Source organism: Tigriopus californicus, chromosome 11, assembly GCF_007210705.1.
Source record: "Tigriopus californicus strain San Diego chromosome 11, Tcal_SD_v2.1, whole genome shotgun sequence".
Classification (NCBI taxonomy): domain Eukaryota; kingdom Metazoa; phylum Arthropoda; class Copepoda; order Harpacticoida; family Harpacticidae; genus Tigriopus; species Tigriopus californicus.
In genome coordinates this window covers 15,663,451-15,683,094 of record NC_081450.1, presented here as the reverse complement: position 1 = coordinate 15,683,094, position 19,644 = coordinate 15,663,451, and the positions used below count along the sequence as shown (strand labels likewise).

The 19,644-nt window shown below is 44.9% G+C and overlaps 1 protein-coding gene across 4 annotated transcripts in view; it reads left to right on the top strand.

Annotated features, from left to right (window-relative positions):
* Positions 1-19,644, top strand: part of LOC131890915 (ensconsin-like) — a 45,550-nt gene that overhangs the window by 16,067 nt on the left and 9,839 nt on the right. Inside the window, exons 2-7 of one of the 4 annotated variants that reach the window (XM_059240364.1) lie at positions 143-437; positions 4,824-5,803; positions 6,203-6,497; positions 8,805-8,939; positions 9,305-9,493; positions 17,275-17,568. In XM_059240364.1, the coding sequence (XP_059096347.1) occupies positions 372-437; positions 4,824-5,803; positions 6,203-6,497; positions 8,805-8,939; positions 9,305-9,493; positions 17,275-17,568 (1,959 nt within the window). In that variant the 5' untranslated portion in view covers positions 143-371. Of the gene's footprint in view, positions 1-44; positions 438-3,893; positions 4,418-4,823; positions 5,804-6,202; positions 6,498-8,804; positions 8,940-9,304; positions 9,494-17,274; positions 17,569-19,644 lie in introns of those variants that run through there. The other 3 variants (XM_059240366.1, XM_059240363.1, XM_059240367.1) reach the window with 3 other exon arrangements.

The following is a 19,644-nucleotide window of genomic DNA, read 5'->3' as shown; positions in this document are numbered from 1 at the left end:
CCGCTCAGTTGTCGTCGAGCTCTGACCAAACTCGATGCTTCAGAGCCTACTCTCATGTTGTAGGAGTCAGAAGTGATCAATACCGAAGGGACACTTACACATTGAACTCACCACCGTGTTTCTTTGTCAACATTTCTTCTAGGCAAGTGCTCCGAGATTCTGGCGAATGAGGCGTAAGGGTTGGTTGAGGATTGCCCCTTGTGAGACTCCCTCAGTCGAAATACGGTGGCCAAGGTGTACACTTCTCTGTTTTTTTTCGGATGAGTCATCAAGTGATGTGCCAAGCAACTCGATTGCTCAAGTGCATTTGAAACTGAGACCATATTAGGAGCACCAAGAAAGAACCAGATCACAACACTCCACTGCCAATTATGATGAATACATCTGTGCCACAAAGTCGCGCCCAATCGGGCGTATCAAGATTAGCATTAGTTCAGGTAAGGTCACTTTGCACGTCATTTGCTTTTCATCAACTCTGGAATGGGATCATGGGAGCAAGAGTATTGATTCATTGCTTTGTTGTTTCAAGGACAACAATGACCAGACAATTGACATCAAAGTATACTTTGCGTCGAAACTAATTCATCCAGCATCTTAATTAAGTGTGTTGGGCTAACAGCTATTTAAATTCGAGTGCCATCTTATTCAATCAAATTCAATAGGAGACAGATTGATTTGCATTTACTTCACAATTCCCATTTCCGAGAGCAAAAACAGAGCGCATATGGTTGCCTGCAAACCAGTTTTGGCCCTAAAAAGTTTCTCCAATTTCAAATAAGGGATCGTCATTGATCTGGAGTTTCTGATCTGGGCTTGATGACTTCTTCCTTGAAAGGAATCTCTGTCACCCAAATCTGGCGAAACTCTGCCATGAGTCATGATGATCTTCGCCTTTACAAGACTCGATTACCACCCTGGAAGTGCCTTAAAAGCAGAAAACTGACTCTCAAGATCTCGCCTCCTTTGGTCACGATCCATTTCACTCTCAAAAAAAACTGGCGCATCTCTTCTGAAATACTTCTCAGAATTCGATTATGGTTATTGTTTAGTCAGGCACATTCCTGGCAGAACTGATGAAGCGGTGCATTCCCACTTCCCATTTAGGGAACAAAGAACGAAGCGTAGCGACATTTCAATTCAATGTCTTTGAAATTAAGACAACCATTGAATAACAAGTTTGAGTTGCGTAACAATTGCAAAAAATTGCCAAACCTCAACTAATGCACTCCAATTACAGAGTAAGCGCTCGTGCTGCATTAGAACTAGAAACCTCATCCACTTAAGCAGCGGGCTACGGACACTTTCATTACTGAACACTGTCTCAATCAGACTCTTCTTCAAAAGATGTCATTCCATTACTCACCATCATCCATTGAAGAAAAAGATAGAGGAACGAACGAACTAACGAACGAACAGCCAGCCAGCATCATCGTTCCCTCCACACAAAAGAGTAGTAGAACAGTATGATTATTGTGAACGCGAACAACGGCACGAAAATAACGTGCTCATGTGTAACAACAATGTGTTTAATGTAGATTGTAGACAGTCATTTGCTTGACTTGAGGTAACACCTGGCAATTGGAGCTGATCAAAACCATTCCTGTTTGGTTCACTTGATCAAACGTAAGGGGGAATGAATAAGAGGACCCCGAAATGAACTCTTCCAGTTTTGGTCACGCATTCAACCCACAATTTTGTCTGGCCTTACGTTGAATTTAGGGAACGAGCCTATTTTGGATAACATAAGTGTTACAATTTCCTTCAAGCCGACCAAACAGGAGGTTTCGTTGATTGGAAAAGTGGTGCGGAAGAAAAACGTTTTGAGATTTTGGAGAACCGTAACAAACACAACTATTTATCACGCAACTTTCGTTTCGCACCCTCTTTCGTTTCATTTCATTCAGAGTGGGCCAATGATAAGATAAACACTTCTATCCAAAGCAATCAATTCCTATCGGAAATTCGACTGAATGATGGGTTGAATCCAGATTAGAGCCATTTACTCGGTATCAGATAAACAAGTTGGACCTCTCATTACCATGTTTCTACGTTGACTCAAAAATGTCTAATACTGTCTACCATGCCCTAGATAAATGTTGGAATGGCAAAAAACAGGACGAGGGGGTATCAATTCAGATCCAAACTTATCTTGAATGGCAATTGACAAATTGATCCCACATGATCCAGGATGGGCATAACTTTTAAGATGCATCTGGTCCGCCAACGGATCTTTTTAGTGGGATCTCAGATCCTCACCACACCTTCCTTTTGGTATGCATTCATGCATAAAAGGCAATGTTCTTTGTCACAGACCAGGAGCCACCATCAAACTTCCCTCGTTCTGGATAACTATGCCTGATGCCCGAACTTATCATTCTGACTTTAGATTTGAAGGCCCATATTAAATGAGATCTGACTTTGCCCTTCGTGAAGAAGCTCCCTTGGCTTGGCGAAATCGGTGTGCGTAGTGTTGAATCTAATTTAGAACCTTGAAATATTCCAGGCAATGGATGACAACTCATTTCAATAAAAGGCTCAAGTTGAATACTGCACTTGATCAAGGGCACGCGCCGCATTTGTTAGGGGGGCCTCCCAAGGTAATGTCATCCTGAAATGGGGATTTAGATGCGTTTGCCGAGGAGTTTCTGAACTTTATTGCTCTAGCTGCTCACTTGAATTCTCACTCGTTCCACTTGGGGAACGGCATGCATTGATTTAGCTTCAGATATTCTAAACCAAAGTCCTTGGAAAGGCTGAGGGTTTCTTCAATTTCAAAAGGTCGTGATTTCTTCCATAAACTTGAGAGTAAAACGGGGGTCGTAAAATAATCTGTTAACAGTTTGCATTTGAGACCCTGGTTTTGTTTCCCCCTCTCTGGCACTCTGGCACATTACTATGAGGCAAAAATGGATATTAATTTCAGGTTCAAAGCACTCCACCTTAGAGATGATGCCATTGGTTTAAATGCAAATGGACTCATTATTCGAACACTGGTGCAAAGGTCTCTCAGTATGAGATCTGAAGATTCCATCAGATAGAGGGAGAGAGAGTAAGCGAGAAAGCGAGGATCCGACCTTAATTCCACTGCATAATAGCCGGAAGATCCGTCGCCGACACAATCCATCAGCAATAGTGTCGTGACATACCATATTTGGGGGCACCATGACATACATAATTATGGGTAATTGGTTTCCAGGTCAGACAAATTATTGGTTGATGACAAAAAGAATGGCTCGTGGTCTACATTTCTCTGTCGATAATAAATAGACCCAAAAAGATCACACTGGCAACAAAGCCACTAACGGCCAGTTATCAAGGAGGGACCTAGTAGCGTGCAGACTAAAGGGCGCATCAAAAAAATGCCCGCTTATTCAAGACCGGTCAGAGATTTCCTAATGCGATCCCACTGCAGACTAGGCCTACTACTCTACCCACCCAATCAATAGTCGGCCGATGCATGAATAATGTATGGAATGTCAACGAATCAGAAGAGCTCGCCTCTTGCCGAAAGTTCGAGCAGCCACTTCCTTCACGGGGTGTTCCAGTGAATGAATCAGAAGTGGCCTTCTCGATCAAGTCCATTTCCCATTGGCCTGAACGCTGAAACGGCAACTTGTTCCTCGAGTCTTCTCGGACCACCCAGTGGGTGCATGCATGCCACTCCCAGGTATATTCCGTACATACGAGCTACGTATAGAGTAGGCACGCGTATCTATGAAATGGGAGACATTGAACTTCACATGGATGGATCTCTCAATTCATTCGTTCTAGCGCTTTTGGTGGTGTTCCATTGGCAGCTTGCAAGTACTCGGCATTATTTAAAGTACCCCTCGCTTGGAGTGGAGTGTTTTGATCTACCTGAGCCTCAACGAGATATCTGGATATCTGTTATCATTAGCGGGAAAAACTTCCATAGTACTTGAAAGGAAACCTCTCTCCCAGTGGTCGGAAAGGCCTAAATCAAAAGCCTTTGAAGGTCATCGAGTTTGGCGAGTGAATCCACAGAAATCTTAGTCAATAGCCTTTCCCAGATTGGTTAACTGGTATTTTGAAACAAATATTGGCGTTCGACGAGGATTCGAGCGTTTTCCCACACCAGCTGAACTTCTGTTTCATGACATGTGCATTGGCTAAGAATTATACCTAACTTTCCAGCTTGGAGGAAAGTCACTACAGACAGCGAAATAGGGGACGGGGGGTATCAAGCGGTGAATACGTCGTAGTCAGAACCAGTTGGAATTGACATCATTTTGGCACATGGGAAACAATCAATGAACAACTCTTAGCAGTTGAGTTTGAGTCTGTGAAAGAGACACCACCATTGTATGGTATACGTATACCTGATCCTATGGCCAGTTTGGACGTCTTAGGAAAACCAACCCATCGAACCAAATCTTCGGACTTGACCAAGAATGATGTGAGTACAGTGAATAGAACGCTCTTACTGCACTCGTACCTTGGCCAAAGGCCCCAATGGTTTCTTCTCCACGGCTGTACCGTAATGTGTCTTGAAGGCCATTTATGAAGACGAGCACCGCGGTATAGCAGATCCAAATTAATTAGTTATGGCTCCAAGGGCAATCATGAAAGGATCTGAAGCGGTGGTGGCTGGCTACGGCTAGCTTGCTAGCTACATGCTTCAAAGAACGATGCATTTCTCTCTTAGTGCTCCCATTCCAGATAAAGGATTGCTTCTAGAATTGTCCGTTAGTATGAGCTCGCCTTCTTGACAGAGGAGGAGGAGGAGGAGGAGGAGGAGGAGGAGGAGGGCCCTCTACCCATGCCCATCCACTCTCAAGACGCCTTTCATGTCTCTATTTCAGGCAAGATTCCAAGCCCAACAATTAGCACAGAAGGAGGAGAAGCTCATCCATTTATTGGAGCAAAGGCAAGAGGAAACAGTGAGGCGGATCAACAACTTTAATGGACGGGATTCAATTGCCTCGCATTCGGCCAATTCACTGTCATCAAACAACAGTGCCAATTCAATCACACCTAGCGTGGGCCAAAGACCCGGACGGGTCCGCCAAATGTTCGAAGACCGACGGAAGAATGAGATCAACACCACCAATGGGACGAACGGAAGCCCGGTGGGCTGGGACAAGAGCTACCCATTGAAGCCGGTCAACGGTGCGCTGTACAAGCGGAACAGCAATGCGGCACTCAATGTCAAGTCGAATAAGTACTCCGGGAATTACGGACCTCGGAGAAGCAGTAGCCAGAACCGAGGAGTGAGCTTGGACCGGGCGCGATATGCGGCCTCCAACTCATCCGGATACTCGAGCGCTTCCATGGCTCGAACTAGGAGCCATCACCAATTGAGTCAATCCTCGGGCGAGGATAGCTATGGCTCAACCAGTCGACCCCCGTCTCGGGGAGGCATGGGCACTTATGGCACCTATGGTGCCCGGGGGCGGATGCAACGGTCACAGACAGGCTATGAGGATGACTATGATGAGATCGAGCCTAAAAAGACATCCTATACTAGGGAGTATATCAAAAATCTCCCACCTACCAATTCTACCCCGCGGGGCAGGATGGCCAGGCCGAATCGCCTTCGAGAACCAAGTCCAGCAGGACGTGCCTCTTTTGAACACAACTCCTATTCGTCGCAATCCTCCGAAAAATCGGACCCTCCGGCCTTCACCGTGCTACACACCAGTAAGAGTGCTCATCAATTGGGTTTAAATGGGACGGCAGGCTACAATGGAGTCCTAGCCTCATCTTCCACAGAGGACAATGTTGAGTATGGCGGCGATCGGAGATCCACATCCCGACCACGAATCGATACTCGGACGTTCAGGTAATAGATGAAATGACAGTACCATTAAAAAAGGTCTGATCGTAACTTAACTCCCATTTTGTTACATTTAACGCTTGGGCAGAGAATCTTCAAACCTGTATTTTCTGGTTAGTTTCCCAAGTTTCTCCTAGGTAGTCTAAAGAGCTAAGGAAACGTTGTTTTGGAAAAATAGATCGTCTTGAATGTTCCTACTGGAATCGGTCCTCATCAATATTTTATGCAAATAACTTTCGATGACCTTCAGATATCAAAGGCCACATGGAAAAGAGGAGTCTGAACCTTTGACATCTTTTCGCTTCCATTCAATCCAATGGACAGCTGCTGACTCACTCTTGGAAGTGAATCAGCCATGAATGAACGAACATCCATCCACCCATGTTTTTCTTCTTGGAATTCCAGAAAAAGTCGGAGTCCGGAGCCGACGAGTCGATCGCCGAGTCTCTCTCCGACCGTGCCCAGGAGCAAATCTATGCAGAGACGTAGATCCAGCCTCTCACGGTCGGAAGCTCCTCCGGATCACTCTGCTTACTTGGCCCATCAAGAACGGACAGAGGTGGAGAGGCGAATCGCCAAGGAACGCGAGGAGGAGAAACGCCGGATGCAAGTCGAGATGCGCAGACGAGAACAGGAATTACTCGAACGGATCAAGAGACAGCAGAAAGAATTGGAGACCATGAAGCAGGAAAAGACAAAGGTGAGCCATCATCCTGTCCTCTGGCCCTCTGGCCCTCTGGCCCTCTTGCCTTCTTGGCCTCTTGGCCTTTTGCTTGAGCAAGAGGCCAAGATAGGGAGAGGAGGTAGGGGATCTTTTTAAAATTGAATTAGCCTTCTGAATACACGGTCTGAAGGCTGTCTAATGCAAAACCCGAGGACAAATCAACATGAAAGATACTTGATATGCGCTCTTCCGGGTTAGATTCAATCACATTAGCATTCAACAACTCCCGTTGGTGTAAGGCTGGGTTGCTTGAGCGCTACAGTATATTCTCTCTTCAAATTAATGTAATTGAAGGTTGGGAAGAAGTTCCAGAATACCCCGAAGCGAAGCGAAAGAACCATTCTCTTTGCCAGGCATTAAATTCTAGCCGTCTCTTATCGAATTTTCCCCTCATCGTCTCATCTCTCGAGCTCGAGTGGACCACATGTGGGACAAAACTGCATGAGAACTAGCTTGAACCATCTCCCAGAATCACAGTCAATGCCAAGTGATCATTAATAAGACCAAATTCTTGTCCCGCCGTGGGCGTCTTCCAGGGGGTTTGTCTTCTCATTTTCTCTCCAAGACAAAGAACAAATGAAGAAATCGGGATTTTGCTTTGAATGATGTCGGCCACGACTGGCCGAGAAAACACTTTCGAAAAAATCTCGGCTGCCCTTAGAAGTTGTTCGGAGTGTCTTGGTAGGAATGCAGGAACAATTTGAGGAGTTTACACCGGCCTAGAAATATCCATTGTCATTCCATTGAATTTTTCCCCAGGATCAGTCAGCAGAGTGGTACGCTAGGGCTCGTACGAGGGTTCGAGAATTATTCATTCCACTTATCTAATCGTCGACCACAGTGTTGCATGGAAGACTGCGATCTCCCCAAAACATCTAAAATGCGATCTCCCCAAAACATCTAAAAGTGGTGAGCTGGAACTGCGATTCACGGAATGCTTTGCCATTGATGGTGAAATTGATCCCGAAATGCAACGGGCCTTTCCCCATCGCCCACCTTCTCTCTTTTTCTCCTTCTCACGAGATCCATTGGACGTTTCTCATGAGATCTATTGGACGTTTCTCACGAGATCTATTGGACGTTTCTCTTCAGGGCTTCTTATTCTTCTTATTCTTCTTGTTCTTCTGATTCAGCCAAGAGCTGATACGTGCTTAAGGTCTACTACATCCTTTTGACTCTCTGCCAGTAGAGACCATTCTTGAATAAATTGCTCAAGAACACTCCTTCTGTCGTCTGATATTCAAAAAAGTTTGATGTTACCGGGCTGGACCACCCAAGGCTAAGGGAAGACCTTCAAGTTTCTCGACCGTTTTCAAAAGTCCCCTTTCTCTTCTTCCTCTTCCTCTTCTCGTGGAAAAAAGAGGAAGCTTCCTCACTGCTAAACATCACTGGTAAGCTAGTAGAGGAGTGGAAATCTGAGCCGTTTTTCGTCTCCAACCTGGCAACCTGGACGTGGAGCTGAGCTCAACTCAGGGCCACTACTTAGGACTTCCTCGATACCAGTTTCTTATCACAAAGAATCTCTCGTATTAGCCGGCTTTAATGGCAGTTTGTTGACTCTCGGTTTCCGCCTGGGGCGATCTTTATTAGGGCGGGAAGTTTGAAGATCAACCCGCTCATAATCCACGTAGTGTACGTACGTAGATCTAGTTTGCTTTCAGGGATCCGTCCGAACGTTGCAAACTCAATTTTCCGAGCTTGTCAATTTGAGTGTTGATGAAAGAATAATGGAAAGTTTTTTTTGCATCCAGATTTGCAATTCCGCGGATATGCAGTGTTTCCACAAACGCCCTGACGTTTCATGAGAAAGAGTTCTTCATTTCGGCAAAGAAATCTTCACTCGTCTCAAGTCAAGTGACCAAAAGGAGCTCCACTATGTAGGCAGGATCCAGTCGAAAGGCACAATTCAATGGTTCATTCGTCATTCTGACAGGAGGATAATTTTTCTTTTCAATTCTTTTTCTCACTTTCTTGCTTAATGAAAGGACTACCCAACGTCTCAAGATGGATGGTATATGTACTGCACACACACACACACACAAACCATACGCAGAACATGCCGTACAATATATTATGTAGTAAGGCTACGAAGAGCCCAGCTAGGGTTTCCTGTCTGAATGGAAATATGTGTTCATTTGATATCGGATTTACGTCTAGCGACAACTGTGGTACCTATCTCTCAACTTCGAGGAGATTGACTTTGATGGCAAAAGCAGATTGACCAGAATGCAAAAAGCGTGATTTGAAATTCTTGACGGCCATGCCTAATCTTTCTTTGTCAAGGCTGCGGCCAAGATGGAATCGATTGGACCCGCCAAACCCCCCAATTTTCAGAGGAACCCTAGCCAGAGATCCTTCAGAGTTAAGCAATCATCCGGACCAGCCCAACCCGTCAAACCTACGGAAAATAAACAGAAGGTACTTCGTGTGTATTGGTGGGCATCGTCAGCTTTCATCTAATAACCCAAAAACTATAGTTATTGACTTAATGTTAACTTTTAAACAATCCTGAAAAGCATGCACCAAATATAGAACGAAACTAACTTTAAAATCCAATTATGAAATTTTTAGCCTTCGCTAACCCTAAATTAACGATAGGACGGCGGATTTGATAATCTGTATCTCGTTCAACCTTTGGGCGTGTTGATGTTCGAGTCAATCCCAGCGAGATAATTACCTTTATTTCTATCTCATTGTAATCCAGGCCCTGGTTTGATGACTGACTTCTTCAACCTGTATGATCGATTTACTTTTGCAATTACAACCGGAATGTAATTTTTCAGGTGGAACGAGAACTTCAGCGGCAGGAGGCAAATCGAGAACGAGACCGAAAGCTCGCGGAGGACAAACGCCGTGAAGAGGAGCGGGTCGAGGAACGGGAACGGATGCGGGAAAGGGAACGGGTCCGGCGAGATCGAATGACCGCAGCTCGTGAACAAGCCACGGCTAAGAGGCAGCAACACCAGCTTTTGGTAAGAAAAGGACAAAAGGACCATGGGCAAGTTAATGGGCCTTCTTCTTAGTCGCATTACTTACTTAGTCATTCATTTATTTGAATGCCGGAGAATTCGACGGTGAAGCATATTTCAAAAGAACGATTAAGCACTCGGCATCATGGCTGCGATGCAAAGCCCATCCAAAACCATTGCATTCGTAGCGGGCGAATGGTCGCATTCAGCGCCTTGCCACTGCACACTTACCATAAAGGATAAAGCATAGTCGAACACACAAATTAGGCATTGTTTCCCACTTGATGTGCCATAGACCATGCACCCAAGAACGGAGAACGGTCGGTGGCCGGAATTATTTGACTTGAAAAGAGGAAGTTGTGGAGGAAAATGAACAGAATTTCCAAAGCAGCTCTCATTATGCACGGTTGAACACTGAGCAGACTGGGCGATTTCAGGCCTGTACACACAGCTCTGAGTTGGGAAGAAACACGGCCTGTTTTGGAATTCATTCTCTTCGGAGTGGCAATGAATTGCCGGAGGATTAGAACGGATGCAGTAATAATGGTTTAAATTTTTTCACGCTTCTGGCATCTTCTCTCTCTCTCTCTCTCCCCAGTGCAAGGGCCCCAAGTTTTGGAGCAGGATCAGCACGAATGGTTGTTGGACTTCCAGCGATCCGCATGACCTGTGCACATATTGGGCCAAGGGTCAATTACTCTCTCTTTGACTGTAATTGTATTACAGTATCTTGACAGCCGTTGTTGGAGTGCCAAAAACTGAGTTCAAGTAGCCGGGTATTCAGAAATAGAAGTGGGAAGTGGCTGGTGGCCCTCACTTGAAAGGATGCTTACTTCCATTGTGCTCAAGTCACATTAGAACTTGTGTCTGAGGTTACGAAAGGATTTGGGTTGTCTACACTTCTTGTTGGATGGTTGCCTGGCTCGCTGGCTATGTCTGGCTGTCTCTGGCTGTCTCTGGCTGTCTCTCCCTCTTTTCTTCCATTGTGGTTGGGTGTGAATGAGATTATTTTTCCTGTAGTAACTCGCTCCGCCTCTCCATCCGACTGCGGTGCGACTGACTTCGGCTCCCATCAACTCCAAACTGGAATTGGCTGGGTCTTCAGGGCCTAATACAAAAGAAAAGCTCCATTCCTTTTGACAAAGATATCATTTTACATGCCAAGCATGAGCCCTTTTTTATCCAGATGCATTCAAGGGTCGCCTAATGACCCCTCGGTCTTTTGTCTCTTCTCTCCTTGCCTCTCGTTTGGTCTTCATCTGGCTCAGGCTCTTGAACATGCTGCCACTCGGGCACTCTCCTCCTGTACAACCAACACAAGTGCGAGCGATGGTTGAGATACTGGCCAAAAAACATGAAACAGAGGATCTTTAGGGCTCTTGAAAACATTGCTCTCGCCTCCTCGTTGTTGCACCGCTATCGAGGTAGAGTTTGACGAAGCGAAAGGAATCCAATTGTTGTGTACTAGAGGCCTTTTCGAACCCACCTACCAAATGTGCTCCATTGATGCTTATCTACGAAACGAGGAATGAGACCTATTAACTGAAATGCTCACCTGCCCTCACTAGTGATCTTCCAAGTTGAAAAAAAAAACCGAAACACACAATTGATGATTAGGCTCTTCCCAAAGACCGGCCTTGGCCTCACAAAGCGTTGATATTATTCCGATTGGAAACTTGGGAATTGTAAAACCACTTTGGCAATCTAGGCAGTTTTCGAATAAAGAGCCAGCTCAACTGATCTTTATGCGTTTGGTATTGGCGTTAACATAACATACGTCGGTTTTTCTGCCAGGGTTCCCAATTGAGCACAATGTTTGCCGTAATCGCTTGTGAAATTCGTGCCTTGGGTTGGGTCTAGCGTCTCTGTTGTTGAAAATTATTCCGGCATTTCAGCATGAATTTCGGAAATGGCCCCAATATTGGTGCCAGATTGGCCAAGTTGGACGTTTGCCAGGCTCCTCGACTGCAGGGTTTCGCTCTGGAAATGTCAGGAACAAAAAGTTCGAATAACTGACTGACCCTTTCATTTGCAAATATGGCAAAATTTAAAGGTCTTCAAGACAAGAGATAGACTGACGCCAACCAGCTCATATAATAATCAGATGTGCCAAATTAAACCAATACTGGCTTTTCGCCACGAAATGCAAGGCTAATGAAAAATTGTGTAAGCAAGTGGAAAATTTGACTTTCAGCCTGTTTATATCCTGCCTCTGGATGTCAAAGTACAAAGTATAGTGTGTCTGTAGATACAAAAAGGCTTTGTCCTTTGTTCACTCTTGGGCCTGGGTTTCCTAGGAAGTTGGAAATGCGAATAAAAAGCTTCCATTGTTTCAAAAGAATCGTAAGAAAGTGGCTGGCCCAAAAAGCTGGGAAATCCAATGGTCACGGAGAAAATCCCCGCCTAATCTTGATGGCACGAATTCACAATGGTTTTCTTCGGGCTAAACTGCGAAAGTACCGAGGTCAACCTCGATTTTTAAAACTTGGAAAGACTCGAGCAGAAAGACGATCTTTCTACTTCGATTGTGGGTATATTCTGTATATTATGGAACCATATTATTATATGCCTATGAATTTCAATCGACATCACTTTGTCCCAATTATCCGTGTACGTAGAGAAGATGCATGAAGTTTGCATTGGGAAGTTCTTCGCGCTTTATTGCCAATCATCCGAACTCTCCCACGGAGTTCCGCCTCTCCTCTTCCAGTTCATTTATGTGTGTCGAAGAAATCCGATATTTAGGTTGATTGAACGCGTCCGGAATGCTCAAAGAAGTGCTAGCTAGCAGGCACCATTCTTCTCCCGTTGAGCGCGAGAATTATTGGGGCAATAAACCGTATTCAACGGGGAACAATACCACAAAGAGCTTGTCTGGATCCGTTTATTCGCGCGAGAGCAATTGTATATCAATCAAACAAGGCCCCTCTCCCTCCCTCTGTCCCTCGCCCAGCCCAGCCAGAACTCTGTGCAGCCTTACCCTGACTAGCGTGAGCCAGGTATGAACAATACTGGTATATTCAGTCGACTTGGATGAGGATGGCGGCACCAGCAGCATGGAGTGTGGCCAAGCTCAACACGCTTTTCTGTCTAACTAGATCCATTGTTGGGAAAATGGAACAGATTTGCATTGAGTAGCGAAGTCGCCCAGTTCTTCCGGCGACCAGTGTGTGTGTGAAGGAAAATAGAACGTCGGGATCTTCCTTGGGAAATGTTTGGCCCTCCTTCTGACAACAGACGTCATCGAACAATCAAGATGGTCATTAGATAGTCCAGGAATGGATCACACATTGGATCAGTGACTAAGCCGTTGGTGCGTTTGACTTGAGTCTTCGTAATCGAATGGTGACATTGAAGAAGGTCGGACTGTCTGGAGGGACGGATTACGGTCATCGCATCGAGCGACTATGAACAAGTGACATTGCTCGGGTGTGGTCAACAACAATGGGTATCTGTACATCCGTGAGTATTCATTCATGCCTGGAGCCGCGATATCTGGTTTGAAATCTTCGGTTGAGCACCACTTCAGTCCATATACGAACAGTATATACTAACTATATACTGTATCTGCTGTATCTGAACCAGTTCCTGGAGTACCTGGTTACGGGCGACAATACTGTTTCGGTCGGCAACTTGGCTCACTCGCGTGTTGATGAGGACTTATGGGCTATTTTTCCTCTCCTCTCCTGTCCTCTTCTTCTTCTTCTTCTTCTTCTTCTGAGCTCTCCCCTCCCTCCTCATCTCACCTTTTGGTCTCCATTTTGAGCTCTTGGAATGGTAGAGTCTGTTCTCCACCCTCTCTGGCTTTGGGGCCATGGCTGCGGAAAAGGTTTCATAAAAGTTTTAGTGTCGCCATCCTAGACATTCATGAGCTGCATATAGAGTGTCATAAAGGCTCAGACACCGAGCGAAAGGAAGAGACGCCTACAATGGCATTGTGCCGAGTGAAATGTTGGGTCACATTTTCTACTGAGAGGTCAAAAAGGTGTATTCATAAACCTTGTGACTGGACGGACACGGATCTCTCCTGAATGAGAAAAATAAAAAAAAGTGAGCAATGTGAGAGAACCACCTCCAAAGGAATAAGGGAAGAAGGCGAGTTGCCAATGAATATTTGGAAAGAAAGTTTCTAGAAAAGTTTGCCCACCCACCATGCATGTTTCTATGGTAGAGTATAGTGGTTGGTGGTTGGTGGTGGTGGCGTTAGAGGTAGTACGTGAATGTGGGACCGAATGTTCCAATTCATTTTAAACTTTTTTTTTTCTCAAGGCACATTGGAATTTCTCACCCACCACCACGTGGTCGTGTTGCTTCGTTTCCCATTCGCTCATTTTTTTCAGGATCCGTTTTTGTGGTGTGTTATGTCGGTGGTGTTGGTTGTGTTATTACTTCAAAGGGGGGAAGAGATATCACACCACCATCAGGGCGTCGAGAAACGTTCGTCGTAGTTCGTACTTCCTCCGAAATCAGCACTTGGCACCACCAATGGCAACTGGAAATGTTCCGCTATAAAGAGACCATGTGGGTTTGCCGACTGCCTTAGATGGTTCCTGCGGTTCCTGAGAGGGATGAAGCCAGCGATTTTGCTTGGGCCAAGTAAGCAAGCAAGGACTTGGTTTTATACCCTACTAACACTTGGAGTGGTGGTTCAAACAACCCGACAAACCAAGAACGAAAGGGAACGAAAGAAGGAACGAAACGAACGAACGAAAGAAAGAAAGAGAGAAAGAAAGAAAGTGGCAGTTGAGGAGTAGGAAGAGGAAGTAGGAAGCCAAACTGGAAACTGGACCGCTTGTTTGGTCACCACCCTGAGTAAAGTATTCTTTCAGTCGAAAGTTGGAAATGTTGAGCAAGTAAATTCGAGCCTAGATATGTGGTTAACTTCCATTAGCCAATGTGGAAGAGGGGCCCCAAAGGCCGAGGCGGAAGGTCGAACGACCGACCTCAAATAAAGGTTATCCCGCATGAACCTCAGGATTCCTCAACTCATCTCCTTGGCGAATCCCATCGTAATCAAGTTTTAAAGATTTAGCAGTGCTCAGTCCTTCATCCAAAGAATTCCTCGCCTCATTAAGTAAAAAGCTTTCATTGTTCCGTGTTTCGCAACCGGATAGGTAATGGTAGTCACAGAGTTCAAGGTGTACGTAAGGAGGGATTAGGTGCTTGAGTGAAATTGGAAATGAATGGATCTTGACCAAAACCCAATTGAATGAGAGAAACCTGGCAAGATGGATCGTGTTATGAATAGCCAGCGCGAACATCGCTCAGAAGTCGGTCAAGAAAGACCATTTGCACTCGTTTCATTGCTGGAAGCACTGAAACAAATGTTCGAAGTTATCCCAAGAAAACGCCAATTTGAAATCTTTCATTACTTTTATTGCAAGAAATCGGTCTAATTGGATATCTAAATGCATTTCAGACAACTCTATTGTCTACAGTTGTTCGTAAGGCTTTCCATGTGGTTTTTTTTCATTGATTGGAGCTTTAGGGGCCCATTCTATATAGGGTTCTGTTATTAAGGCCTCCTGATGGAAAACTGAATTTTCTAATTTTGTATTGATTGAGCGTCATAAATACGAGAACAGATAAAAATGCAGGAAAGAGGCTAAAAGGGGCTAAAAATGATCTTTTTGCCATTTTTAGTAGTATTTTTGCATTATTACTACTTGTTTTGCATTTTCACAAGTTTTATTTTTCCATTTTCTCAACCTTTTTTCGTATGCATTTTATTCAACTTAAAACGATTTTTCGGCTCAAGAGGCAACTTCTTTTTCGAGGTTTAGCCATGATATTTTCGAGCGAACGCTGATCCTCTTGTATGCAATGAGTCATGCGATCTCGTCCAATTTTGACACTACATTTGATATTGAGAGGTTGTGTAGGATGTAAGTACATCCGACTCCTGGAGGACCTCGTTGGAATCTTCTCAGGTAGCCAATCAAACTGGCTCTATTGATTAGGTTTAAATTGAATCGGTCATTCCTCATCGGTCTGACCAAAACTTGATCGGCCACCAGAAATGGGATAATACGGAAGAGAGTCAGCATTACATCAAGAGAACACAGTCTTCATCCCACAAGTAAACTTGATGCAAAAACTCCTTGGACGAAAGATCTGCCAGGAATTCCAAGCCCGGTTGTTGCATTACGAGTTCTCTAAAATGAAGGAGAGATAATCCAGTCTGGGTCTTGTGGCATTTTAACTCTAATGAATTTGGCAAAGTTCCTAAGATAACCATTGACCTTGAGTCAAAGGAGCGTAAAGCAAAGTCTCCAAAGACTCCTTCAGGCTTTTGCTTGTTCCACTCCTGCCTCTCCTTCCTTCGAGTTGCCCAGTCCAAAATGGGAACACAATCTCGGTGCTTTTCCACTTGTCTCATTCCCTCTTTCTCTTTTTCCCCTTTGGTTTATTTGGACCCAAGAGTTGTGTATCCTAGTGTGTAGAAGATAAGGGAGCCAAACAGAGAATGACCTTCATTTTGTTTGGCGACGATTTTACAGTGTAATATATCCCATGCCCCGACATTCTACACCGTCTAGCCAAAGTCCATGCGTGCAAAGCCCACATCCCAAACGACCTACTGCGGTTCCAATGATGTAGTACCATCTTGATGATGAAGAGCTCTGCTGATCTTCAAGACTTCATTCAGTTGCCATCGATCCAGGATACTTGAACCTATTGTCAGGGAACGGTGGTACCCCTATGATATGAAACTCTCTTATGCAGAAATGCTCGCTCTTTGGTGAATGAATGGTTTTTGAATTCCAGTTTCTGTTCTGACAATGGGGTGGGCCCAATCAAACTTTTCGCGAGTGCATAGCCCCGAACCCTAGACTCAACCACACTTCTTTGAAAACCGGATCCCACTGGAACAGAAGTCATTTCCTCTCTCTAATGTGTGTTTGATCGACAACGGTCTGTCGACCCTCCATCCGGATCCATGCCACACTCACACACTCTAAAGATGACAATCCCGAGATAGCTCTAGATTGTGCCCTTCGTTTTGACTTTGACAAGGGCGCCCAGTCTCGGTCCTCCTCAGTTCACCCACTCCATGCATATGATTTGCTCGTTGACCCGCTTGAACGTCAAACCTCCTACACCTTCCTCTTCGAACTAGTTGTCATTGAAGATTGTCCACCAACCCCCTATGTAATTGAGATGGATTTCCACGGATTTTCAACGGTTCAGCCCGAATTGTTGGAATGCTATTGATCTGATCTCCCAGACAAGAAGCTCAAGTTCGGAGACGGCTATAGGCGTTTACAGTCGAAGATGAGCTTGTTCTCAATGTGGGTGAAAGTTGGTTAGCCTTGAGAGATTCATCTGAAGTCGTCTCTGGCTACTTGGGGTCTCGCTTTTCCAAAGACCTGGCCATCTTCACTCAATCCTCTTGTCAGAAATTTGATTCCTATGTTGACAGGCTATATTGAGATGCTGTTTTCCTGGTTTGCTCTCTCTCTCGCTCGCTCTACCTCCTGTCGGGCTTTTGTTGGCACAACTCAAGCTCCCCCCTCCTTGCTTGGCCCCCTGCCCCCCTGCCCCCCATGAGCGAGTACTCTTGAGGCAGATGATCAATGACCCGGTCCCCGGCCTTCAACTTGACATTCAAATCATTCCATAGAAGCCCCATCATTACAGTACTCTCATCATCATCAGCAGCAGCATCACCACTACCACCACTACCACCGCTGACTGCCTCGTCTTCTGGCACAATGGCCATGCCTCATCAGGATTCCTCACACTTTCATTCAATGACTGGAAGATATTCGTTCTATTTGCAGAGTCGGACCTCGTCCGTGGGCACCAACGGCAGCAGTGGACATTCCGGAACGAATAATGACTCGGATGAGGACTTCGATCCAGCCACGTACAACGTGACGAGTCCCACTAAGCGATCCTCGCCGCTCAAGAGCGTCAATGGTGGGTATCGAACCACGATCAACATCAACGCGGACAATGACGACTCTCGACACCGTGAGATCCACCAGAGCAACGGTGGTGGGGGCGGCGGTGGAACCATGAGATCCAATAGCCATGGAGGGGGGCCCGCCCGAACTGTCAGCAAGAAGACCAAGGTGGGTATTATTAGACTAATGAGACAAACGGATCGATTACCGAACTAGATACGAATGTGTGACTTAACGAAGAACGCTATCATTCAGTGCCCCTGATATTGGATTCGTGGACAGAGATCAAAAGGAAATCTCCGTTGAAAGCTGAAAGCTAGAGCAAAAAGAGACACGAAATTGGACCACCACCCTCTCGCTCACTCTATAGATCTACGTATTCGCTGGTGGTCGTCCCTAGAGATCACTTGGGAAACGGGAAGATCTTTTACCCCAGTTTCCCTTCAAATCGCTCTTTTTGGCCTACCTCCCCTTTCGTTTTTCTGTGTTTCTGTCTGTCTCTGTCTTTCTTTCGATATGGTGGAATATTGAATTTCAAGACCGGATGGAGCAATATGACGTTTGTCTTCTCGCTTTTCCCTCCCCCTTCATCTTTTGGATCATTTTCTTTCCCTGCCACGATCCTGAAGTTCCAATCCTACTTGGAACCAATATTTCCACGATGGAAAAACATCCCAGTCAGTGCGAAGTACTGTAACTTTCTTGGAGGTCATGGCCATTAAATTTGTACGTCGACAAGACGCTTAAATATATGGAACATGAGTTGTAGGATGCCGCAACATTCAAGTTCAATTAATTCCCACTAAACCCAGTGGCCTCCTCCTTTCATGGTAGTGGATGTGAATCCCTGCCTTAAGTATTATCCTTGTTCCAGTTTCGTGATTTATGGCTCGCCCAATTTATCATGAGCCAAGAACTCGGGGGAGGAGATTCAAATCCGGTTGGGCTCCAAATCTTGTCGGGCTCATATTGAGACTTACAAAAACCGGCTTAAAACAAAGATACATGAGAAACACCTTCAGCAGACACATTTGTACGTGTTCGGCGACCTCTGTGGTCTTTTTAAAGGCCACTGATCCGATGTTGTTTCCACCCTTTCGGAAGGTCCATTCCACAGGCTTTTATTTTTTGGGGGGGTCTTGATGGTATAGCCCAGCACATTTTTGTTGCTTTGCCCCTTGATTTATGGACCTGTTCAGAACAATTGTTGAATTTTTTGCTGAAAACCTCCGAGTGAAAACAACATGAAATATGTAGAAAAGGCGACAGAACGAAGTGTCATAGGATTGGCCCATTGCGGACTCAATTTGCAGACTCGCAACTTGGAAGCGGAGAAACCTCAGGTTGCGTGCTTATTGGAATATTCGATGGAATTCTTGACTCATTGTATGTGGTTCATTTTAAACTGGCAGTGCTTTTGACGTTTTACGATTTCTTGTCGCTGGAATTATTTATACTACTGATATTACTGCAGATATTTCATTCACTGCTTTTCAGAGGATCTCTCGCCAATGCTGTTGATGCCGAGGATGCGTTCTCTAAGCTTATTTTTGAAGGAACTAAATGACTTTAGGTTTCATCCACATTCTTGGTACTCAAGTCTCTAATAATGATGATACCTTCTTGGCTTGACGGTGTTTTTGATGGTGCACTTTCACTTTGTTAGTGGTGGGTGTACTGAATAAGTTGTAAAGAATGATGACGGCCTCGGCAAGACTCAGAGGAGCAAATGTACGTAGATCAATCAACAAAATACAGATCCTTTATACGTATAGCTTGTGATCACTATTGCTAGAGGCGGACTGTTGAAAAAAGAGCTGTTTGCTCGTAGCTTTGTGAAACCTGATTAATCATCTTCCAAGTGAACTTTTTATTTCTTAAGATTTTTCGAGAGTCATCATTTGAATTTGGTTCTTTTCCCAATAGAATATTTACATTTTTACTCGGTGCTCCGTTCACATGGGAGTTGAAAAGTCTAATCCTAAAATATCATTCGCAAGGGAATCACGTTTTCTTAAGAACTAATTTCAAGATTGAAAATTGAAATTCTAAATAATGGGGTCCTTTGAGAAAAGTCGCCCAATATGTACACACGTACCAAGCAGAAAAGGCTCGAGAGCTTCTTTTTCTTCGTTTTGGATTTCCCACTTTAATTAGATTTCCGCGATATGTTCTTGCTCAAAGGAAAGTCCATTAGATTCTATGCACAAAAATAACCATATGCCTGCTCCCAATACCCCCCCC